Below are 18,302 nucleotides of genomic sequence, written 5' to 3'. Positions count from 1 at the left end.
AACTGATGTTTATCTCGGCCAGGACATATCACTACCTTTGATATCACTAATCACTCAATGCATGATGTGGGGGCAAGAAAATGTACGTTATCTAAGCTTCCCTCTGATTGGCTACTTTAGCTGTCAGGTTTGGCGGGTAAATGTGTGTGTCTGGCGCGAGTTTGGCCCACCACCCAACAGTTTCTTAGTAAATTCGATCTGGCTAGCTAGCTAGATTTTTTTTGTTTGTTATTTTTTTAACAAAAAAACTGATTGAGTGACTGCGCTCTATCTAGGTAGTAATTGCTAGCTATGTGAGTTATACAATTTCATACTATTCACAATGGGTTGTAGAGTAAAGTCAGTGTCATGATCAGTAGGTGTGTGTACTTCTAGCTACGTTAGCTAACAAATGTAATGTAGATAGCTAGTTAGCTAACGTAGCTAGCCAGATTAGTATAACATATTTCTGTATCTGTGTAAACTAGTACTTAGCTAGCTAGTTACATATTTCAACATATCTTTACCTTGATAGCTAGCTAACTGGCTTCTGATTAATCTTAATTTTGTAGATTTGACAACTTGTTATCAACTATTACTACAATGGCCTGTGAACAACGTTTGCGGGCTGCTCAGGTAAAACCTCTGGCAATCCATAGCCAGACCTTGGTCATATTGAATTGCTGTTTTATAGCTAGCAAATGGCATGTTCTAATGGCATGTTCTATGAATTTCTACATGCGTCTATTTATTTAGACATCTTCAAATTGCCTTGGTGTAACTGCCTGTCTTTGTTATATTTTATAGGGTACCCAGTTGCTGCCAAATGTAGTTTCAACAGAGCAGCAGTCCTTGATTGTTGTGAAGAAACTGCTGGCCATTGCAGTCTCCAGCATCACTTATCTCAGGGGTCTTTTCCCAGAAAAAGCTTATGGGAGAAAATATGTTGAAGGTCAAAACACAATTTATGTTCTTTTTAAATGAACTCAATTGTTATTTAAATGATGATGCCCTAGCCGAGATCTTCAAGAAGTAGCCTTACACTTCTGTTTCTATGCCACAGAGCAGAAAGTTATGATCCTCAGGGAGGAGCGCACCTGCCCTGGTGCCAGTCAGATTGTACAGTGGTTAGTATACACCACCAAGCCTCAGTGGGAAATTCCAGTACAGTACAGTACTCTGTGGCCAAATCCTTTCCCTTTATCCTAGTTAGATTATTAATTCAGTGTTGATTAATTAAGACTCTTTTATACACCTCCCAGGATGCAGGGATGCTTTGATGCCCTTCAGAGAAAATACGTAAGTGAGATGCTAGCATTTAGTTGTTTATTCATTATCTGCATGTTATTAATGTTAATTAATTACAAATAATGAATGTCTTGTATTCCAACAGTTGCGGACGGTCGTTATGTCTGTGAGTATATCTTATCGAATATTTTCTTCAGCATATAAAGCATTTACATTTTTCGTTGCTAAAGTTTGTAGTCTCCTTCCACTTTCTATAGATATACACAGACCCAGAGAATCCAAAGGTAATAGACTACTTTTTAACCCCATAGGCATCGATCAAAGTAATGCTTTGATTCTCTGGACTAGAACAAACTCTACAGTATGTGTAACCTCTTGAATCAAGTCGTTTCTCATTGTGACACTGGTCTTTCTTTACAATTTGCAGAAGGTTACTGAATGCTACCAGTTCAAAGTCCAATACACTGAAAAGGGACCCAAAATTGACTTTGAAAGGTATAGCTTTGTGAATGTGTATTAGGGTTGTATGGCGGGAACCCGGTTACGGAGATTTACTGCCCAAAACCACTCCCTTTTCCCAGGATAAATAACTGTGAGAAACCGGTAAATTATAATAAATTATTTATATGAACAGCATGACTTGAAATGGAACTGTTCAATTATATGCAATGTCTAAATCTGGATTCAGTAAGGCCTTCCCTCTGGTCACTGCATAATGAATCATCAACGCTCAGGGTGGGAACCAACAGCCCATCTCAGTATGTAGACGCTCCCTTGGTAACTTTGTAACTTTTTTTGTTGTGATAGGTTGATCTACATTTGCTGCAGCATAGCCTATGCTACAGTAATATAAAGACCGAATGCGCATCTAATTTGCACACCTCCATCTGGCTTTCGGGATCACCTTATTTTTTTATTGTAAAGATGATATATTTCTTTAATTGCAGTGGTTAAAACACTCCTTTATCGTTTCTTTAAATCGGTGCATAAGTGAATGCTCTCTCGCAGTCTTTCTTTCTTTCCATCAATTCCATTCAAATTGCATCCAAAATAGATAATCGTGTTCAAGATTGATATACAGTTGAAGTCGGAAGTTTACATACACTTAGGTTGGAGTCACTTCGCCTCCATGGCCTTTTTATATTTTTATTTATCTATACATATATCTGTTTGCCTTCACCTCCCTTATCTCACCTCACTTGCTCACATTGTATATAGACTTATTTATTTTTTCTCACTGTATTATTGACTATATGTTTGTTTTACTCCATGTGTAACTATGTGTTGTTGTATGTGTCGAACTGCTTTGCTTTATCTTGGCCAGGTCGCAATTGTAAATGAGAACGTGTTCTCAATTTGCCTACCTGGTTAAATAAAGGTTAAATAAAAATAAATAAATAAAAATTAAAACTAGTTTTTCAACCACTCCACAAATTTCTTGTTAACAAACTATAGTTTTGGAAAGTCGGTTAGAACATCTACTTTGTGCATGACACAAGTCATTGTTCCAACAATTGTTTACAGACAGATTATTTCGCTTATAATTCACTGTATCACAATTCCAGTGGGTCAGAGGTTTACATACACTAAGTTGACTGTGCCTTTAAACAGCTTGGAAAATTCCAGAAAATTATGTCATGGCTTTAGAAGCTTCTGATAGGCTAATTGACATAATTTGAGTCAATTGGAGGTGTACCTGTGCATGTATTTCAAGGCCTACCTTCAAACTCAGTTTGACATCATGAGAAAATCAAAATAAATCAGCCAAGACCTCAGAAAAAAAATGTAGACCTCCACAAGTCTGGTTCATCCTTGGGAGCAATTTCCAAACGCCTGAAGGTACCACGTTCATCTGTACAAACAACAGTACGCAAGTATAAACACCATGGGACCACGCAGCCGTCATACCGCTCAGGAAGGAGACACGTTCTGTCTCCTAGAGATTAAAGTACTTTTGTGCAAAAAGTGCAAATTAATTCCAGAACAACAGCAAAGGAACATGTGAAGATGCTAGAGGAAACAGGTACAAAAGTATCTATATCCACAGTAAAACGAGTCCAATATTGACATAACCTGAAAGGCCGCTCAGCAAGGAAGAAGCCACTGCTTCAAAACCGCCATAAAAAAAGCCAGACTACAGTTTGCAACTGCACATGGGGACAAAGATCGTACTTTTTGGAGAAATGTCCTCTGGTCTAATGAAACAAAAATAGAACTGTTTGGCCATAATGACCATCGTTATGTTTGGAGGGAAAAGGGGGATGCTTGCAAGCCGAAGAACACCATCCCAACCTTGAAGCACGGGGGTGGCAGCATCATGTTGTGGGGGTGCTTTGCTGCAGGAGGGACTGGTGCACTTTACAAAATAGATGGCATCACGATGAGGAAAATTATGTGGATATATTGAAGCAACATCTCAAGACATCGGTCAGGAAGTTAAAGCTTGGTCGCAAATGGGTCTTCCAAATGGACAATGACCCCAAAGTATGCTTCCCGAAGTTGTGGCAAAATGGCTTAAGGACAACAAAGTCAAGGTATTGGAGTGGCCATCACAAAGCCCTGATCTCAATCCCATAGACAATCTGTGGGCAGAACTGAAAAAGCGTGTGCGAGCAAGGAGGCCTACAAACCTGACTCAGTTGCACCAGCTTTGTCAGGAGGAATGGGCCAAAATACCCGAAATGTTTGACCCAAGTTAAACAATATAAAGGCAATGCTACCAAATACTAATTGAGTGTATGTAAACTTCTGACCCACTGGGAATGTGATGAAAGAAATAAAAGCTGAAATAAATCATTCTTTCTACTATTATTCTGACATTTCACATTCTTAAAATAAAGTGGTGATCCTAACTGACCTAAAACAGGGAATTTTTACTAGGATTAAATGTCAGGAATTTTGAAAAACTAAGTTTAAATGTATTTGGCTAAGGTGTATGTAAACTTCAACTGTATATAGGCCTATATGTACAGTGCATTCGGAAAGTATTCAGAGCCCTTGACTTTTTCCACATTTTGTTAGTTACAGCCTTATTCTAAAATTGATTAAATCGTTTTTTCCCCTCATCAATCAACACACAATACCCCATAATGACAATGCAAAAACAGGTTTTAATAGTTTTTTGCGAATGTATATATAACATTTAAAAAATCTTCAATATTACATTTACATAAGTATTCAGACCCTTTACTCAGTACTTTGTTAAAGCACCTTTGGCAGCGATTATAGTCTCGAGTCTTCTTGGGTATGACACTACAAGCTTTGCACACCTGTATTGGGGAGTTTCTCCCATTCTTCTATGCAGATCTTGTCAAGCTCTGTTAAGTTGGATGGGGAGCGTTGCTGCACAGCTATTTTCAGGTCTCCAGAGATGTTCAATCAGGTTCAAGTCCAGGCTTTGGCTGGGCCACTCAAGGACATTCAGAGACTTGTCCTGAAGCCAATGCTGCATGGTCTTGGCTGTGTGTTTAGGATCGTTGTCCTTTTGGAAGATAAACATACGCCTCAGTCTGAGGTCCTGAGCGCTCTGGAGCAGGTTTTCTTCAAGGATCTCTCTGTACTTTGTTCCGTTCATCTTTCCCTCGAACCTGACTAGTCTCCCAGTCCCTGCTGTAGAAAAACATCACCACAGCATGATGCTGCCACCACCATGCTTCCCCGTAGAGATGGTGCCAGGTTTCCTGCAGATATTACGGTTGGCATTCAGGCCAAAGAGTTCAATCTTGGTTTCATCAGACCAGAGAATCTTGTTTCTCATGGTCTGAGAGTCTTTAGGTGCCTTTTGGCAAACTTCAAGTGGGCTGTCATGTGCCTTTTACTGAGGAGTGGCTTCCGTCTGTGTCACGCCCTGACCGTAGAGATCTTTTTATTCTCTATGTTTGGTTGGTCAGGGTGTGACTTGAGTGGGAAACTCTATGTTCTTTATTTCTATGTTTTGGCCGGGTATGGTTCTCAATCAGGGACATCTGTCTATCGTTGTCTCTGATTGGGAATCATACTTAGGCAGTCTGTTTTGCCACCTTAGTTTTGTGGGATGTTGTTTTTTGTTAGCTCTGAAGCCTACAGAACGTGACGTTCGTTATTATTTTGTTGTTTTGTTTGGTGTTCTGAGTAAATAAAGAATCATGAACACGTACCACGCAGCACCTTGGTCCACTTCTTCCGACGAGCGTTACAGTCTGGCCACTCTACCATAAAGGCCTGATTGGTGGAGTGCTGCAGAGATGGTTGTCTTTCTGAAAGGTTCTCCCATCTCCACAGAGGAACTCTGGATCTCTGTTAGTGTGACCATCAGGTTCTTGGTCGCCTCCCTGACCACGGAACTTCTCCCTCGATTGCTCAGTTTGGTTGAGCGGACAGCTCTAGCAAGAGTCTTGGTGGTTCCAAACTTCTTCCATGTAAGAATGATGGAGGCCACTGTGTTCTTGGGGACCTTTAATGCAGTACAAATGTTTTGGTACCCTTCCCCAAATCTGTGCCTCAACACAATCCTGTCTCGGAACTCTGCGGACAATTCCTTCGACCTCATGGCTTGGTTTTTACTCTGACAGGCGCTGTCAACTGTGGGACCTTATATAGACAGGTGTGTGCCTTACCAAATCATGTCCAATCAATTTAATTTACCACAGGTGGACTCCAATCAAGTTGCAGAAACATCTCAACGATGATTAATGGAAACAGGATGCACCTGAGATCAATTTTGAGTCTCATAGCAAAGGGTTTGAATACTTATGTAAATAAGGTATTTCAGGTTTGTTTGTTTTTTACACAAATTTGTCCAAATTGTTTTGTCATTATGGGGTATTGTGTGTAGATTTATGAGGAACATGTTTTTTTAATACATTTTATAATAAGGCTGTAATGTAAAAAAGAATGTGGAGAAAGTCAAGGGCTCTGAATACTTTCCAAATGCACTCTAGATGTGCTAGCCTACCTCTTTCAGGTAATATTTCCAATGCAGTATTAGCCTTATATTTAGGTAATAAATGATGATGGGTAATTCATAATAAGCTTCTAACTTATAGCCTCTGTCTCTTGTGCAATACGCACACACCTGTACTCCACTGTCTTCTTTCTGTAAAAAATGCTCCTTAGCTCGTGGAATCCCATGCAGGAAAACCTAGACTAGAATAGCGGCTGAACATAATTCATTTAGCATTTTTTATACCAATAGACTATTCGAAGAGGGACACAAGCTCTTGTTTGCTGAATGTTAAATACAGCAGCCAATAGAACTCATGGGTAGTTTGAAAGAAGAGCGAATGTGCGATGGCGGTAGGCTATAGCAGTTATTTATGCAGACCCATAACCATCCAATCCTCATGAAGAGAAGTGAAAGCCTTTTGCATCTCATTCTAGTACTATATTATTCAAGCATGTCATTAGAATGATAAACATAAGGACAACAAAACGTATTACATTTAACTGTTGAAAGCAAGGAAGGAATGAAGCAACACTAGAGCGAGAAAGAGGAGGTAGGCTAATAACATTTTGAGATATTATGAAAAATGTCAATCAAATTCACTAGGCTATACTTGTAACTTTGTAGACCGCATGTGCTGCACCAGGATCGCATGTTCTCTCCCTGCTTTATCATGGTTTGAACGAGCTGCGTAATTACAGTTCATATAATACAGTATAATACAATGCAGTACAGTAATACAGTTCTCACTCAAAAAGATTACTGGAGCTTGTTTCATTTATTTACCCAAGAGAGCATATAGCTAGCTACATCTATGTGCTTTTATGTTTTTCTGTCTTATGTAATGTAAAGTAGCTGTATTGGATAACGGTACAATCATTTGGGCTTGGGCTCATTAAATGTCTTTAATGTAGGGCTCATAAAATGTATTTAATCAGGTTTAGGTTGCATCAGGCATGAATTTTCAATCAAAGTTCTAATAAAATCCAGACATAGGCCTATTTGTATGCTTCGTAATGCTTTTGAATGACACATCCGGTCTTGGCGGGAAATACCGGCTTACCCGGGACAAAAGTGATTTATTCTCGGGATGGAACATTTGTAAAATTCCGGGGAAATATTCAACCCTAATGTGTATAACATAATGATAACATGGCAGAATTTAATTGAGAAACATTGAAGAAGGAAACTTTTAATTGTTTAAAAATGTTTACATTTATTTTTGTTTTAGCAAAAACAGCAAGAATCTGGGAAAGATGGATTGCAGCAGCACAAAAAAGTCCAGCATCCTCCTGGTGCGTAAACTCTACACACTGATGCAGAACCTGGGTCCTCTGCCAGACAATGTCTGTCTAAACATGAAACTCTCCTACTACGATGACGGTAAAGACAACACAATGATGTAGAGTAAGCTAAAAGACAAGGGATGATGTGACACAATACGCTGTTCCGGGGTCATGTCCCGGGTCTTTTGAATGATCAAATTAATTTAATTAAACTGAGTATACCTAACATTAGGAGCCCTCAGAACAGCCTCAGTTTGTCGGGGCATGGACTCTACAAGGTGTCAAAAGCGTTCCACAGGGATGCTGGCCCATGTTGACTACAATGCTTCCCACAGTTGTGTCAAGTTGGCTGGATGTCCTTTGGGTGGTGGACCATTCTTGATACACACGGGAAACGGTTGAGAGTGAAAAATCCAGCTGCGTTTCAGTTTTTGACACTCAAACCGGTGCACCTGGCATCTACTACCATATCCAGTCCAGTTCAAAGGCACATCAATCTTGTGTCTTGCCCATTCACCCTCTGAATCGCACACATACACAATCCATGTCTCAATTGTCTCAAGGCTTCAAAATCCTTTAACCTGTCACCTTCCCTTCTTCTATACTGATTGAAGTGGATTTAACAAATGACATCAATAAGGGATCATAGCTTTCACCTGGTCAGTCTATGTCATGGAAAGAGCAGGTGTTTTGTATACTCAGCGTATATTTAAGCAATAAGGCCCGAGGTGGTGTGGTACTGTATATGGCCAATATACCACAACTACGGGTAGTGTCCTAGCACAACCCAGAGGTGCCTTAATGCTATTATAAACTGGTTACCAACTTAATTAGAGCAGGAAAAAATAAATCTGTTGTCATACCCATGGTATATGGTCTGCTATACTATGGCTTTCAGCCAATCAGCATTCAGGGCTCGAACCCCCCAGTTTATAATTGTGTATTGATTTGCTCATACCCGGTGCCTTTTATCAAAAATATTTGACACTCAATAAGTAAGACATTACAAAAGTTAGAAAAGTCTCATTTGAACTACATCTCCTGCAGCGTTGTTAGCATGCTGGAGCATGCCTGCTTGAGCTGAGGACTTACAGGAAGGTAACAACCTGTTAGTTGCAGGCTGTTTGATGTGTTTTATATTAGATTAGGCTGGGAGTGTTTTTCACTGAACGTTGCCAACCACTGCCTTTTGATTTGTTGTTCATGTGAGTAGTTCAAATGAAACTTTTCAGCTTCGTGCTTCTTGAGCGTCAAATACGTTGAAAACTGGCATATATACGATAAATATATCTTAAATTACCCAGTTTTTATGAATTTGACATCAAAATTTGAAGCCCATTCTTAGCCTACAAAACCCGGACGGAGTACGGAAGTAAAATTGAACTTTCATAGGGTATAACAAGTATATGTTTTTTTTTAAACCACATAAAGAGTGTGTGTGTGTGTGTGTGTGTATATCTCAGTCACTCCCCAGGACTACCAGCCCCCAGGCTTCATGGAGGGGGACAGCGATAGCATGCAGTTTGAGAAGGAGCCCGTCAACCTGACCATGGGCGAGGTGGTCACTCCCTTCCACACCCTGAAGGTGGACATGACCACAGAGAGAGAAAGGCTGGAGCAGGTATGAAGGAATGAAGGAAAGGGGGGAAATAACTAAAGAGTCAGAGTAATGTCAACCAGACTAGTGAGTGACACGTTGATTAACAGCTGTCCCCTTTTCTCTGTAGGTTGATGACGAGCAGCCCATCTGCGTGAGGGACAAGTGGGAGCTGAAGATGGAGGAGGGGGGGACAGTGACCAAGATCAGCGGTCAGCAGGTGAGAACTGAGGCTGACATAAATCTAGGCTAATAAGATTTGGGTGCCTATGGCAGGGCGCTATTGTTTTAACCCAGTAGGGGGCGTTGCTGTCTCTATCCCATGGGATATATCTACAGTATATAACATTTTTAATAATGGGGTTTCTACTTTCAGACCCACATGTTAAAAGTAATGGAAAATCCGGACAACGACATTTACTTGGACAATTCCGGTAGGACCTCCTCTCTCAAAACTTAGTATAAAGAAGTTTCGCTGAACATTTCTTCTCTTTTAAGAAGTCAAATGCGGTCTGAAATCCATGTTTTGTTTTATTCTGTTTTCATCGTGTTTGATGCTCAAAGAGGTCCAGGTGAACTGCCAGGAGAAGATGGAGGTGTGTGAGGAGAGCACAGAGAACTCTCGGGTAAAATAACAGCAAAATGTACATTCTGCATAGTCACGACTAAGATAGGCCTTGTATCAACCAACTGCAAATACAGAACAATACAAATACATTGGTGGGATAGTACTGTAGGAATATAAAGTAATATAGGGGCTGCTTCAGTTGTGAAGATAACGGTCTGTGGTTTGATTGACCTGTCTGTCTCAGATGGACACTTTGGGAAAGAGGACATCTGACCTGGAAGTGGTCATTAAGAGGACCAGGAGCGGACGCGTCACCAGGTCCACCCTGGTCAGTGCCCCTCAAAACGCACAACCCTATCTAACTCCTACTGGTTCTGTTCAAATGGAAGACATCTTTGTATAACGTCATGTAAAAATGACCACAGAGGATGTATATCTATGGGACTAGTCTATCTGACTAGCTTCATAAGCACTTCCCTGCAGTCTGCGATTTACTGTCTTTGTTCTGTGTGTGTGTGTGTGCAGGAGAGAAAGGTTGAGACTGAGGTGCACAGCGTCAACAAGAAGAAGCCCTCTCCCATCGAAGACAAAATGGTGGGAGACACGCCCCCTCGAGCATCATAGATTTCAGCCCCCAGTCTTACTCATGGAAGGAGTGATAATGTGCAAATTGTCTTTTAAAGATAAAACCTACATGTTTTTTTAACAAGTCAATATGACTCATTCAGTCCATCCCATCTAGATGTATACAGAATATTGTTTGGCAATCATAATTAATTTTAGAGTCTTGCATTAGTTAGTAAACTGTCTGTCACTCTCTGATTAGCAGATATCGCAGTTCGAGTTCCCCTGCAGTCAGGATGTCCAGGCTTCTGTGCCGAAAAAACGTAAGTTCAGCGAACCCAAGGAACGCTTCTGACCTCCCCACCTTACCTATAAGATACCTGTCAAAACAAGAACCGATATTCTAATTTGGATGGCATCTAGGCCTTTTTAGTTGTTTTAAAGGAAAAGGTGTAGTGCTCACCGCCAACACCACAATAGTACCTCTGCATTCTGTTGTTACAATGGAAAGGATAAAGGAAATGGTTATTTCAAGTCCACCTTGTTTATGTTTATACTTTTGTTTCCATTGTTGAGTTACATGCTAGTGTGTGATATGGAGACTGGGAAAAATGTATTTTCTACAATTGTATATTAGGGTCTGTGAAGTGCGAAACTCAGTTTTATTTATTTCAAAGGATGACATTTTTATTGTGAGAATTCCTTATTTTTTTGTCTTATGATTACCATGAACTTTATACTGTGCAAAATTGTGTTTATATTTTATATTGTTAAATAAAGTATCAATATACAGTACCCTCCAGTTGTAAGTTATTTGACATTAAAATATATATTAAAGTGCCTTATCTCAGTTTCTTATTTCGGTCTGTATGGTTAAGAGCAGATAGTTCTACACGCTAGTGCTGAACCTCAGATATAACTGCTTCCATCAGAAACAAACCTGGGTGCACCTGTTTTAGTGTCGCGGTTGGAAAAATGAAACGCAAGTTCTTGCTACAATTCAAGATCAAAGAGCTTCAGCTTCCTGTCTGCAAGACCTGATGCTATTAGCATGAGCGCCAAAAAATCTATACAATACTGTATCATCTTCTTGTTAAATAATAGCCAACCTTTAACAAAGGGACTGCCAAATGGTGGCATTAGCATGAGGTGTGACTTAAATTAAGCTGTTAAGTGAAAGTGGATTATATCTGTACACACTGACCTTTTGGCTGAGATAACCGGCCATCAGCAGCCTCCTGCCTGGCTGCTGTGTGCTTTTAATCAGCTGTTGTTTTTCCCAGAGAGAGGGACATTTGCTGATAGACTACCTTAACCCACTGCAGATCAATACTGCAGGAAGCCTTTGTGATGCATATCCAAACAGGCCCTCTCTCTTCTCTCCACCACACCGGCTGGCGGGAGAGGGAGAGTCCATCAAATCAGCTCCTACATCCAAACAGGGCATGTCTTCGACACTGGAGAATAACCTCATTTCATTGTCTCTTGTTTTTTATAGGCACTGGAGATAACATTCAAGTGGAAAGTGGAATGGACTGAAAAATCTAGTGCAATGCCCTCTGCGCCTTTGACAATACCCACTCAGCAGCGAATTGACAATCTTTATGAGCTGTGAAAAGCATTTTTCAACCATTTTTATTATATCGACAGCCCACTGTCATAAAAAGACAGTAAGAAAGTATCTCTCTAGTCATGTTATACTATATTGTAGTTACAGTACCATGGAAACGTGTTTCATTCCAGCCACTCCATTCCAGCCATTACTATCCCCTCACCAGCCTCCACTGCTTAGTAATTATTGGCAACTGGCTACTTGACGACATTGATGGGACTTAAAATGCAGCTACACTTTTAACATGTGTAGTTTCTAGTAAGCTTTATTTTCTCTTGTACACATTAGTGTCTAAAAGCTGAATTGCAGTGTATATCAGGTGTGTAATACATCAGAGAAAATACAGTATGATTGAAGCTCTTCTAGCCTACTCCAATGAGGTAAAGTGCACAAATTAATCAAAAACGACACGCCAACATCAGCAGACAACATCTGAATTGCAATGCTACTTACCTCCACCCGCTATCCCTCAAACATTATGCCTGTACTACACACGTCTCAAGAAATGAATTCTGAAATTAAATTCAGGGACACACATCGAATGGCAAGTGTTAACAAATCAATCAGCTGGTCAAACATGAGGCTGGTTTCAGAGGCCGTCTCACCCCCTATGTGGAGCCAAGGCCCAGGTCTCTGAGTCAATATGAGCCGGCCGAGGCGGTTCGTGTGATGAGGAGGGAAGCCCTGTCAGACAAACAGACAGACGGACTGATAGACGGACGGACTGGCCGATCCCTGAGCCTTAGATTAGAAAGACACTCAGGCTGCATGTAGGGGGTGCTGTGATTATGCCTGCAGGGCCTGTGGGCTCCAGAGGTGGTTAGGGTTTAGAGGCAAGCGGGGGAGAGGACTGGACATTCAGCCAGGGACTGTGACCCCTTTGACCTTGCCAGAAGGGCAGCAAATGTTTCCTAGCTGATTAGCGGTTCTTCAGCAGAGCATCGTGGCTGATGTTAACCCTTTGCTGTAAGGTAAAAGGAATCTGGGGGAGTCTCCTCAGGAATATAGATGACATGGTATCTAAGCATGACTATGAACAATAACAACAATTTGAGGGAAAGCCTGATATATATTGATTAAAGTCTGCAAAAATAAACAATAGGGGAGCCGTAAACTAAGTTAGAGGAAAACACACTGAATACCTCTGAACTAGTATAAATAATATGTATTACACAAGTATATAAAAAACATACTATACCGTAATTTGCAATTTGGTAGTTTTGAAAACGACCACAAGGGGGCGATAGGTTGCTGCAGAATGTGGTGAGATTCAGGCCTAGATAACAGATGCAGTATCTGTAGACCTATGTGACTATTGACAAATACTTCCATGTACTTGCACCAATAAACAGGTTTCTTTCTTTCTCTACTGTATTCACTTCCAACTGCGCTACATTTTAATCACAAATAAAACTCTAAAATGATTTGCTTTGTAGTACTATAGAAAGCACTGTATGCAGAGTGATAGCCTATTCCTATTTGATTTGCATAAAATAAGTTAAATAAGATTCCGTGTGAGCAGGTGTTTCCAGGGAGAACAGATTCTGAGATTTAGTATGTGTATATGGTCAGTGTTGAGCAGTAGTGTTACCTACTTGAAACAGATGCTCAAAGCAATGGGATGTGCTTCCATTGTGATCCGAGTAGACAGCTGAATTGTTTACCAAAGGTCCTTTCTTCAGTTCAGGACACTTACAATGGCTGAGTTCTGACACTGAGGATTTCTGAGGGAGTGGGAGGGAGGAGGAGGGCAGATTGAAGGGAGAGCTTCTGCCTTGTACCCCTTTTCTCTGTGCTCAGATGGACCTCACCCTCCCCCAAAGCCACCGGAGGGCAGGGGTTTAAATGTCACGCTTGGTCATCAGAGCGCCCGGCCAGGCTCGTGTCTCTGGGGGGAACACGCCAGGAGAGAAAGGGGAGGGAGGGAGAGACACTTGCCCTCACCATTGTCCATTACGATAGGCATGAGCTGCTAACTAACTCCAAATCAAGTGTATCCTCTCGCCACGTGAACTGCCTGTCCAACTTGGTCAAACACAATGCTTTAAGCCTTATGAAAAAGCAGTCTTGGTCATGGTACGTTTTGCTGAAAAGCTTTAAGGAAATCGAATGTATATTTGGTCAGCAGGTGCATGAAAAATTCTCTATATGTCACCTGGAGCCTTTGAGATCTCTCTGCACACTGCACTCTAGCATGTCCTTAAACGTGACAAAAATCTATGTAAACTTTTCCATTGAATTACATTCAACCCGACTTGGAAATCTAAAAGGCTAACTGATGAGACCAACTTCAACTTGAAATACAAGCAACGGACAAAATATATGATGGGCTGGTGACTTCACCCTGGTCAAGGTCTGAGCCCACTCTTTACCCACTCACAAGATTGAGTGTTTTATGTATCTATTTGTTCTAAATAGTGGCACACTTGACCTTGGGCGAGATGTGTGTGCTTCTAACATAGCCGAGAATCATCCCTCTGTCAGGATCAAGGGAATGACCTTGAACTGCAAGCACAGGCGTAGCTGAGTGCACAAACTCATTTAACTCCTGGGTTTGCTATCGACATGCTGTAATCGTTAACATTACGGATGATGAATAACTACTGACTGCCGTACCTATAGTACCCAAGGCTAGGCAGGAGAACGCATGCTGATGGTCAGATGACTTGGACGACATCCCTTATACAAGTTTTATAGAGCCACGACAACAGGGCCAGTACAGATCTAACACACTACGTCTTCTAACAGGCTACGTCTTCTTTTATGCATAACAGTAGAAAACTGGACCTACAGTACATCCCACATGAAAAAAAACTATAGTGTATGCTATAGTAGGAATGTTTTTGCTGACTTTCTTTTGTATTTATTGTAGTATACTGTAGTATTTACAGTTTACTATAGTATAAACACTATCGTGAAAAAAATAGTAGTATATACTATATTATAAACTGGGTGGTTCGAGCCCTGAATGCTGATTGGCTGACAGCTGTGGTATATCAGACCTTGTACGACAGGTATGACAAAACAGTAATTTTCACGGCTCTAATTACATTGGTAAACAGTTTATAATAGCAATAAGGCACCTCAAGGGTTTGTGATATATGGCCAATATACTACAGTTAAGGGCTGTGTCCAGGCTCTCCACGTTGCGTCGTGCTTAAGAACAGCCCTTAGCCGTGCTATATTGGCCATATACCACACACCCTCAGGCCTGATTGCTTAAGTAACGACTATAGTGCTTTTGCGGACTGTAGTATACAGTAGTATTTTCTATAGTGTTTTTGTGGACTTCCGTACGGTATAATGTAGTATTTACTGTAGTGTTTTGGGTGACATTACTGTAAAACTATTTTTGCTTTTTATTATCTTTGATATAGAAGTGGAGGCTTTCTCCTTGAGGAAACCTACTGGAGAATAATTCCATAACCTGTAAGTAGGTAGGACTGGGTTCTGAAAGGGTAGTTCAGAGATTCTGCTCTTTTCTATAACCTGTAGGGAACACAATATATGGGTGGTGAAAATTGGGTTATGGGCGAGGGGAATGGACAGGGTATATGCAAATGAAATACTGTAGTATTTACTATAGTTAAAAAAAAAACGTTTTTGAGGACTGTAGTGTTTTTGCTGACATATCTGCAGTATTTATTACAGTGTTTTTTTGTGGATAATACTGTAGTGTTTACTATAGTATTCTACAGTATACTACAAATTCTATACTAAGTACTATACATGATCGAGGGATAGTAGTGTGTAGTATAGTATTGTACAGTATACTACAGTTTAATACAGAATTCTTTAGTAAGTACTGTAGTATTCTATAGTAAACTGTAATATGTTCAGGAAGTTCCGTTTACATGTACAAATGAAGTTGAGCAGCTGAAGTTTAGCACCAGGTTCTCACTTTGACAGCTTTCACACACAATCTGCTGGAGGGAGAGAAAAGTTTGACTCCTTGATTCTCCTTCTCTCCCACATGCCGAGGCCCGGGGAGGTTGACTTCTGCCCTGGTAGCGTTTCCTCCTCTCCAGGCTGAAGGGTTTTCATCTCAGCGGGATGTGAGGGCAGACACTTTCCTCCTCTTGCTCCCTCCTCCCATCCAGCACGCACAAACACTACAGTGATTTCCATTTCTGTTGTAGTGTGTGGTGCTAACAGTAACCACCCGGGGCTGAGCTAGCCACCCAGATAACGGCAAGTATCCAACACAGCAATGGAGACGGCATAGGAAGAACCCCTGAGACCTGTCTGGACCCACCAGTCCTGTGGATAGTGGATACATCCCCAGTTAAGTGTGTTCATATGACACACACTCCTACTTTTGTTCCTTGGTGGAGCATGGACCTCAGGCTCAGCTACTTGGTGTCAGAACCGTGTCACAAAGCACAGAAGGCCTACAATATGATGAATTTGACAAGCCACTTTAGCGTGAAGCTTATACACTTATAAAAAAGGTTTTGTAAAGGGTTATTTGCAGAGGGATAGGGTTCTACCAAGATCCCTTTTCATCTGAAGAACTCTTTTTGGATGGTTCTTTGTAAGGCAAAGGGTTCAACCTAGAACCTTTCTCATCCTAAGAACCGCCTTTGGAAGAAGGATTCTTTGGAAGGCAAGAAGGGTTCCACCTAGAACCCTTTTGAATCTGAATACGTTTTCATTATATTTTTTTATTTTAAATTTTAAATTGTGCCTAAGCATTAGTGTTTATCTCAATGTTTAAACTTTAACGCTTCAAAGTTTATGAAAAGGATAGGTATGAGAATGTTTTAAACTGTACCTACAGTGCCTTCGGAAAGTTTTCAGACCCTTTGAATCTTTCCACATTTTGTTATGTTTCAGCTCTATTCTAAAAAAAATGTAATTGTTATTTTTTTATTCTCATCAATCTACACACAATACCACATAATGACAAAGCAAAAACAGGTTTTTAGAAATGTTTGCTAATTTATTTAAAAAAAAAATATTTTAAAAAATTTCACATTTATATATACGTTTTCAGACCCTTTACTCAAAACTTTGTTGAAGCACCTTCGGCAGCGATTACAGCCTCGATTCTTCTTGGGTATGACGCTACATGCTTAGCACACCTATATTTGGGGAGTTTCTCCCATTCTTCTATGCAGATCCTCTCAAGCTCTGTCAGGCTAGATGGGGAGTCTGGCTGGGCCACTCAAGAACATTCAGAGACTTGTCCCGAAGCCCTTCCTGCATTGTCTTGGCTGTGTGCTTAGAGTTGGTCTCCTGTTGGAAGGTGAACTTTTGCCCCAGTCTGAGGTCCTGAGTACTCTGGAGCAGGTTTTCTTCAAGGATCTCTCTGTACTTTGCTCCGTTCATCTTTGCCTCGATCCTGACTAGTCTTCCAGTCCCTGCCGCTAAAAAACATCCCCACAGCATGATGCTGCCACCGCCATGCTTCACCGTAGGGATGGTGCCAGGTTTCCTCCAGATGTGACGCTTGGCATTCAGGCCAAAGTGTTCAATCTTGGTTTCATCAGACCAGAGAATCTTGTTTCTCATGGTCTGAGAGTTTTTAGGTGCCTTTTGGCAATCTCCAAGCGGGCTGTCATGTACCTTATACTGAGGAGTGGCTTCAGTATGGCCACTCTACCGTAAAGGCCCGATTGGTGGAGTGCTGCAGAGATGGTTGTCCAATCTGCAAATAGGAACTCTAGATCTCTGACAGAGTGACGATCAGGTTCTTGGTCACCTCCCTGACCAAGGCCCTTCTCCCCCGATTGCTCAGTTTGGCCAGTTCTAGGAAGAGTCTTTGTGATTCCAAACTTCTTCCATTTAAGATGGAGGCCACTGTGTTCTTGGGGATCTTCAATTTCTTGGGGATCTTCAATGCTGCAGACATTTGTTGGTACCCCTGCCCAGATCTGTGTCTCGACACAATCATGTTTCAAAGCTCTACAGACAATTCCTTCGACCTCATGGCTTGGTTTTTGCTCTGACATGCACTGTCAACTGTCAGACTGTATATAGACAGTTGTGTGCCTTTCCAAATCATGTCCAATCAATTGAATTTACCACAGGTGGACTCCAATCAAGTTGTAGAAACATATCAAGGATGATCAATGGAAACAGGATGCACCAGAGCTCAATTTCGAGTCTCATGGTAAAGGGTCTGAATACTTATGTGAATAAGATATTTCCGTTTTTAATATCCTGAGTGTTGGTGTTAACAACCAAAGGTGAGCGTGATTGTGTCATTTTTACTCTGTTCCCAGCATGCTCTATAGCAGGTTGATTTTTAGAATTGTTTGTTTCAATATCTGTATTTTTGCATGTACATTGATTGATTAATTGATCTTATGCTACACAAAGATAAATAAGATACACTTTTCTAAACTAATCAAATCTGTTAGTAATTGAATTGAATGCACCCATTACTGAGATGGTTGTTCCAGTTGAGATGGTTTAATTAGTCTCTTTTATCAATCTTTCCTACCTTGGCAGTCATTCTGAATGCAGGTTGCGGGTGATTAAATGTTCAAGTTGTTGGATATCCTCACTGGCTGGATTCCAAT

The 18,302-nt window shown here is 40.9% G+C and overlaps 1 protein-coding gene across 1 annotated transcript; it reads left to right on the top strand.

Moving 5' to 3' along the window:
• The first annotated feature begins 158 nt into the window (after positions 1 to 158).
• On the top strand, positions 159 to 10,955 carry LOC129857538 (HORMA domain-containing protein 1-like). The gene is made up of 16 exons (XM_055925873.1): positions 159 to 293; positions 552 to 615; positions 787 to 931; positions 1,043 to 1,106; positions 1,242 to 1,278; positions 1,373 to 1,393; positions 1,485 to 1,511; positions 1,655 to 1,722; positions 7,380 to 7,531; positions 8,898 to 9,055; positions 9,162 to 9,251; positions 9,408 to 9,465; positions 9,596 to 9,657; positions 9,844 to 9,927; positions 10,125 to 10,193; positions 10,426 to 10,955. The coding sequence occupies exons 2-16, from the start codon at positions 583 to 585 to the stop codon at positions 10,516 to 10,518; spliced, it is 1,161 nt and encodes a 386-aa protein (XP_055781848.1). The 5' UTR covers positions 159 to 293; positions 552 to 582; the 3' UTR covers positions 10,519 to 10,955.
• Positions 10,956 to 18,302: the final 7,347 nt, after the last annotated feature.

This window comes from Salvelinus fontinalis, chromosome 6 (genome assembly GCF_029448725.1).
Source record: "Salvelinus fontinalis isolate EN_2023a chromosome 6, ASM2944872v1, whole genome shotgun sequence".
NCBI lineage: Eukaryota > Metazoa > Chordata > Actinopteri > Salmoniformes > Salmonidae > Salvelinus > Salvelinus fontinalis.
The sequence above is the reverse complement of the archived record's forward strand: the minus strand, read 5'-3'. Positions and strand labels throughout refer to the sequence as shown.

Bases quoted from the DNA above. Each gene is read 5' to 3' on its own strand.
- LOC129857538 (XM_055925873.1), top strand. From the start codon at position 583: ATGGCCTGTGAACAACGTTTGCGGGCTGCTCAG. The intron at 932-1,042 runs GTCAAAACACAA...TCTATGCCACAG, and splicing joins TGGGAGAAAATATGTTGAAG to AGCAGAAAGTTATGATCCTC. The intron at 1,723-7,379 runs GTATAGCTTTGT...TTTTTGTTTTAG, and splicing joins CCCAAAATTGACTTTGAAAG to CAAAAACAGCAAGAATCTGG.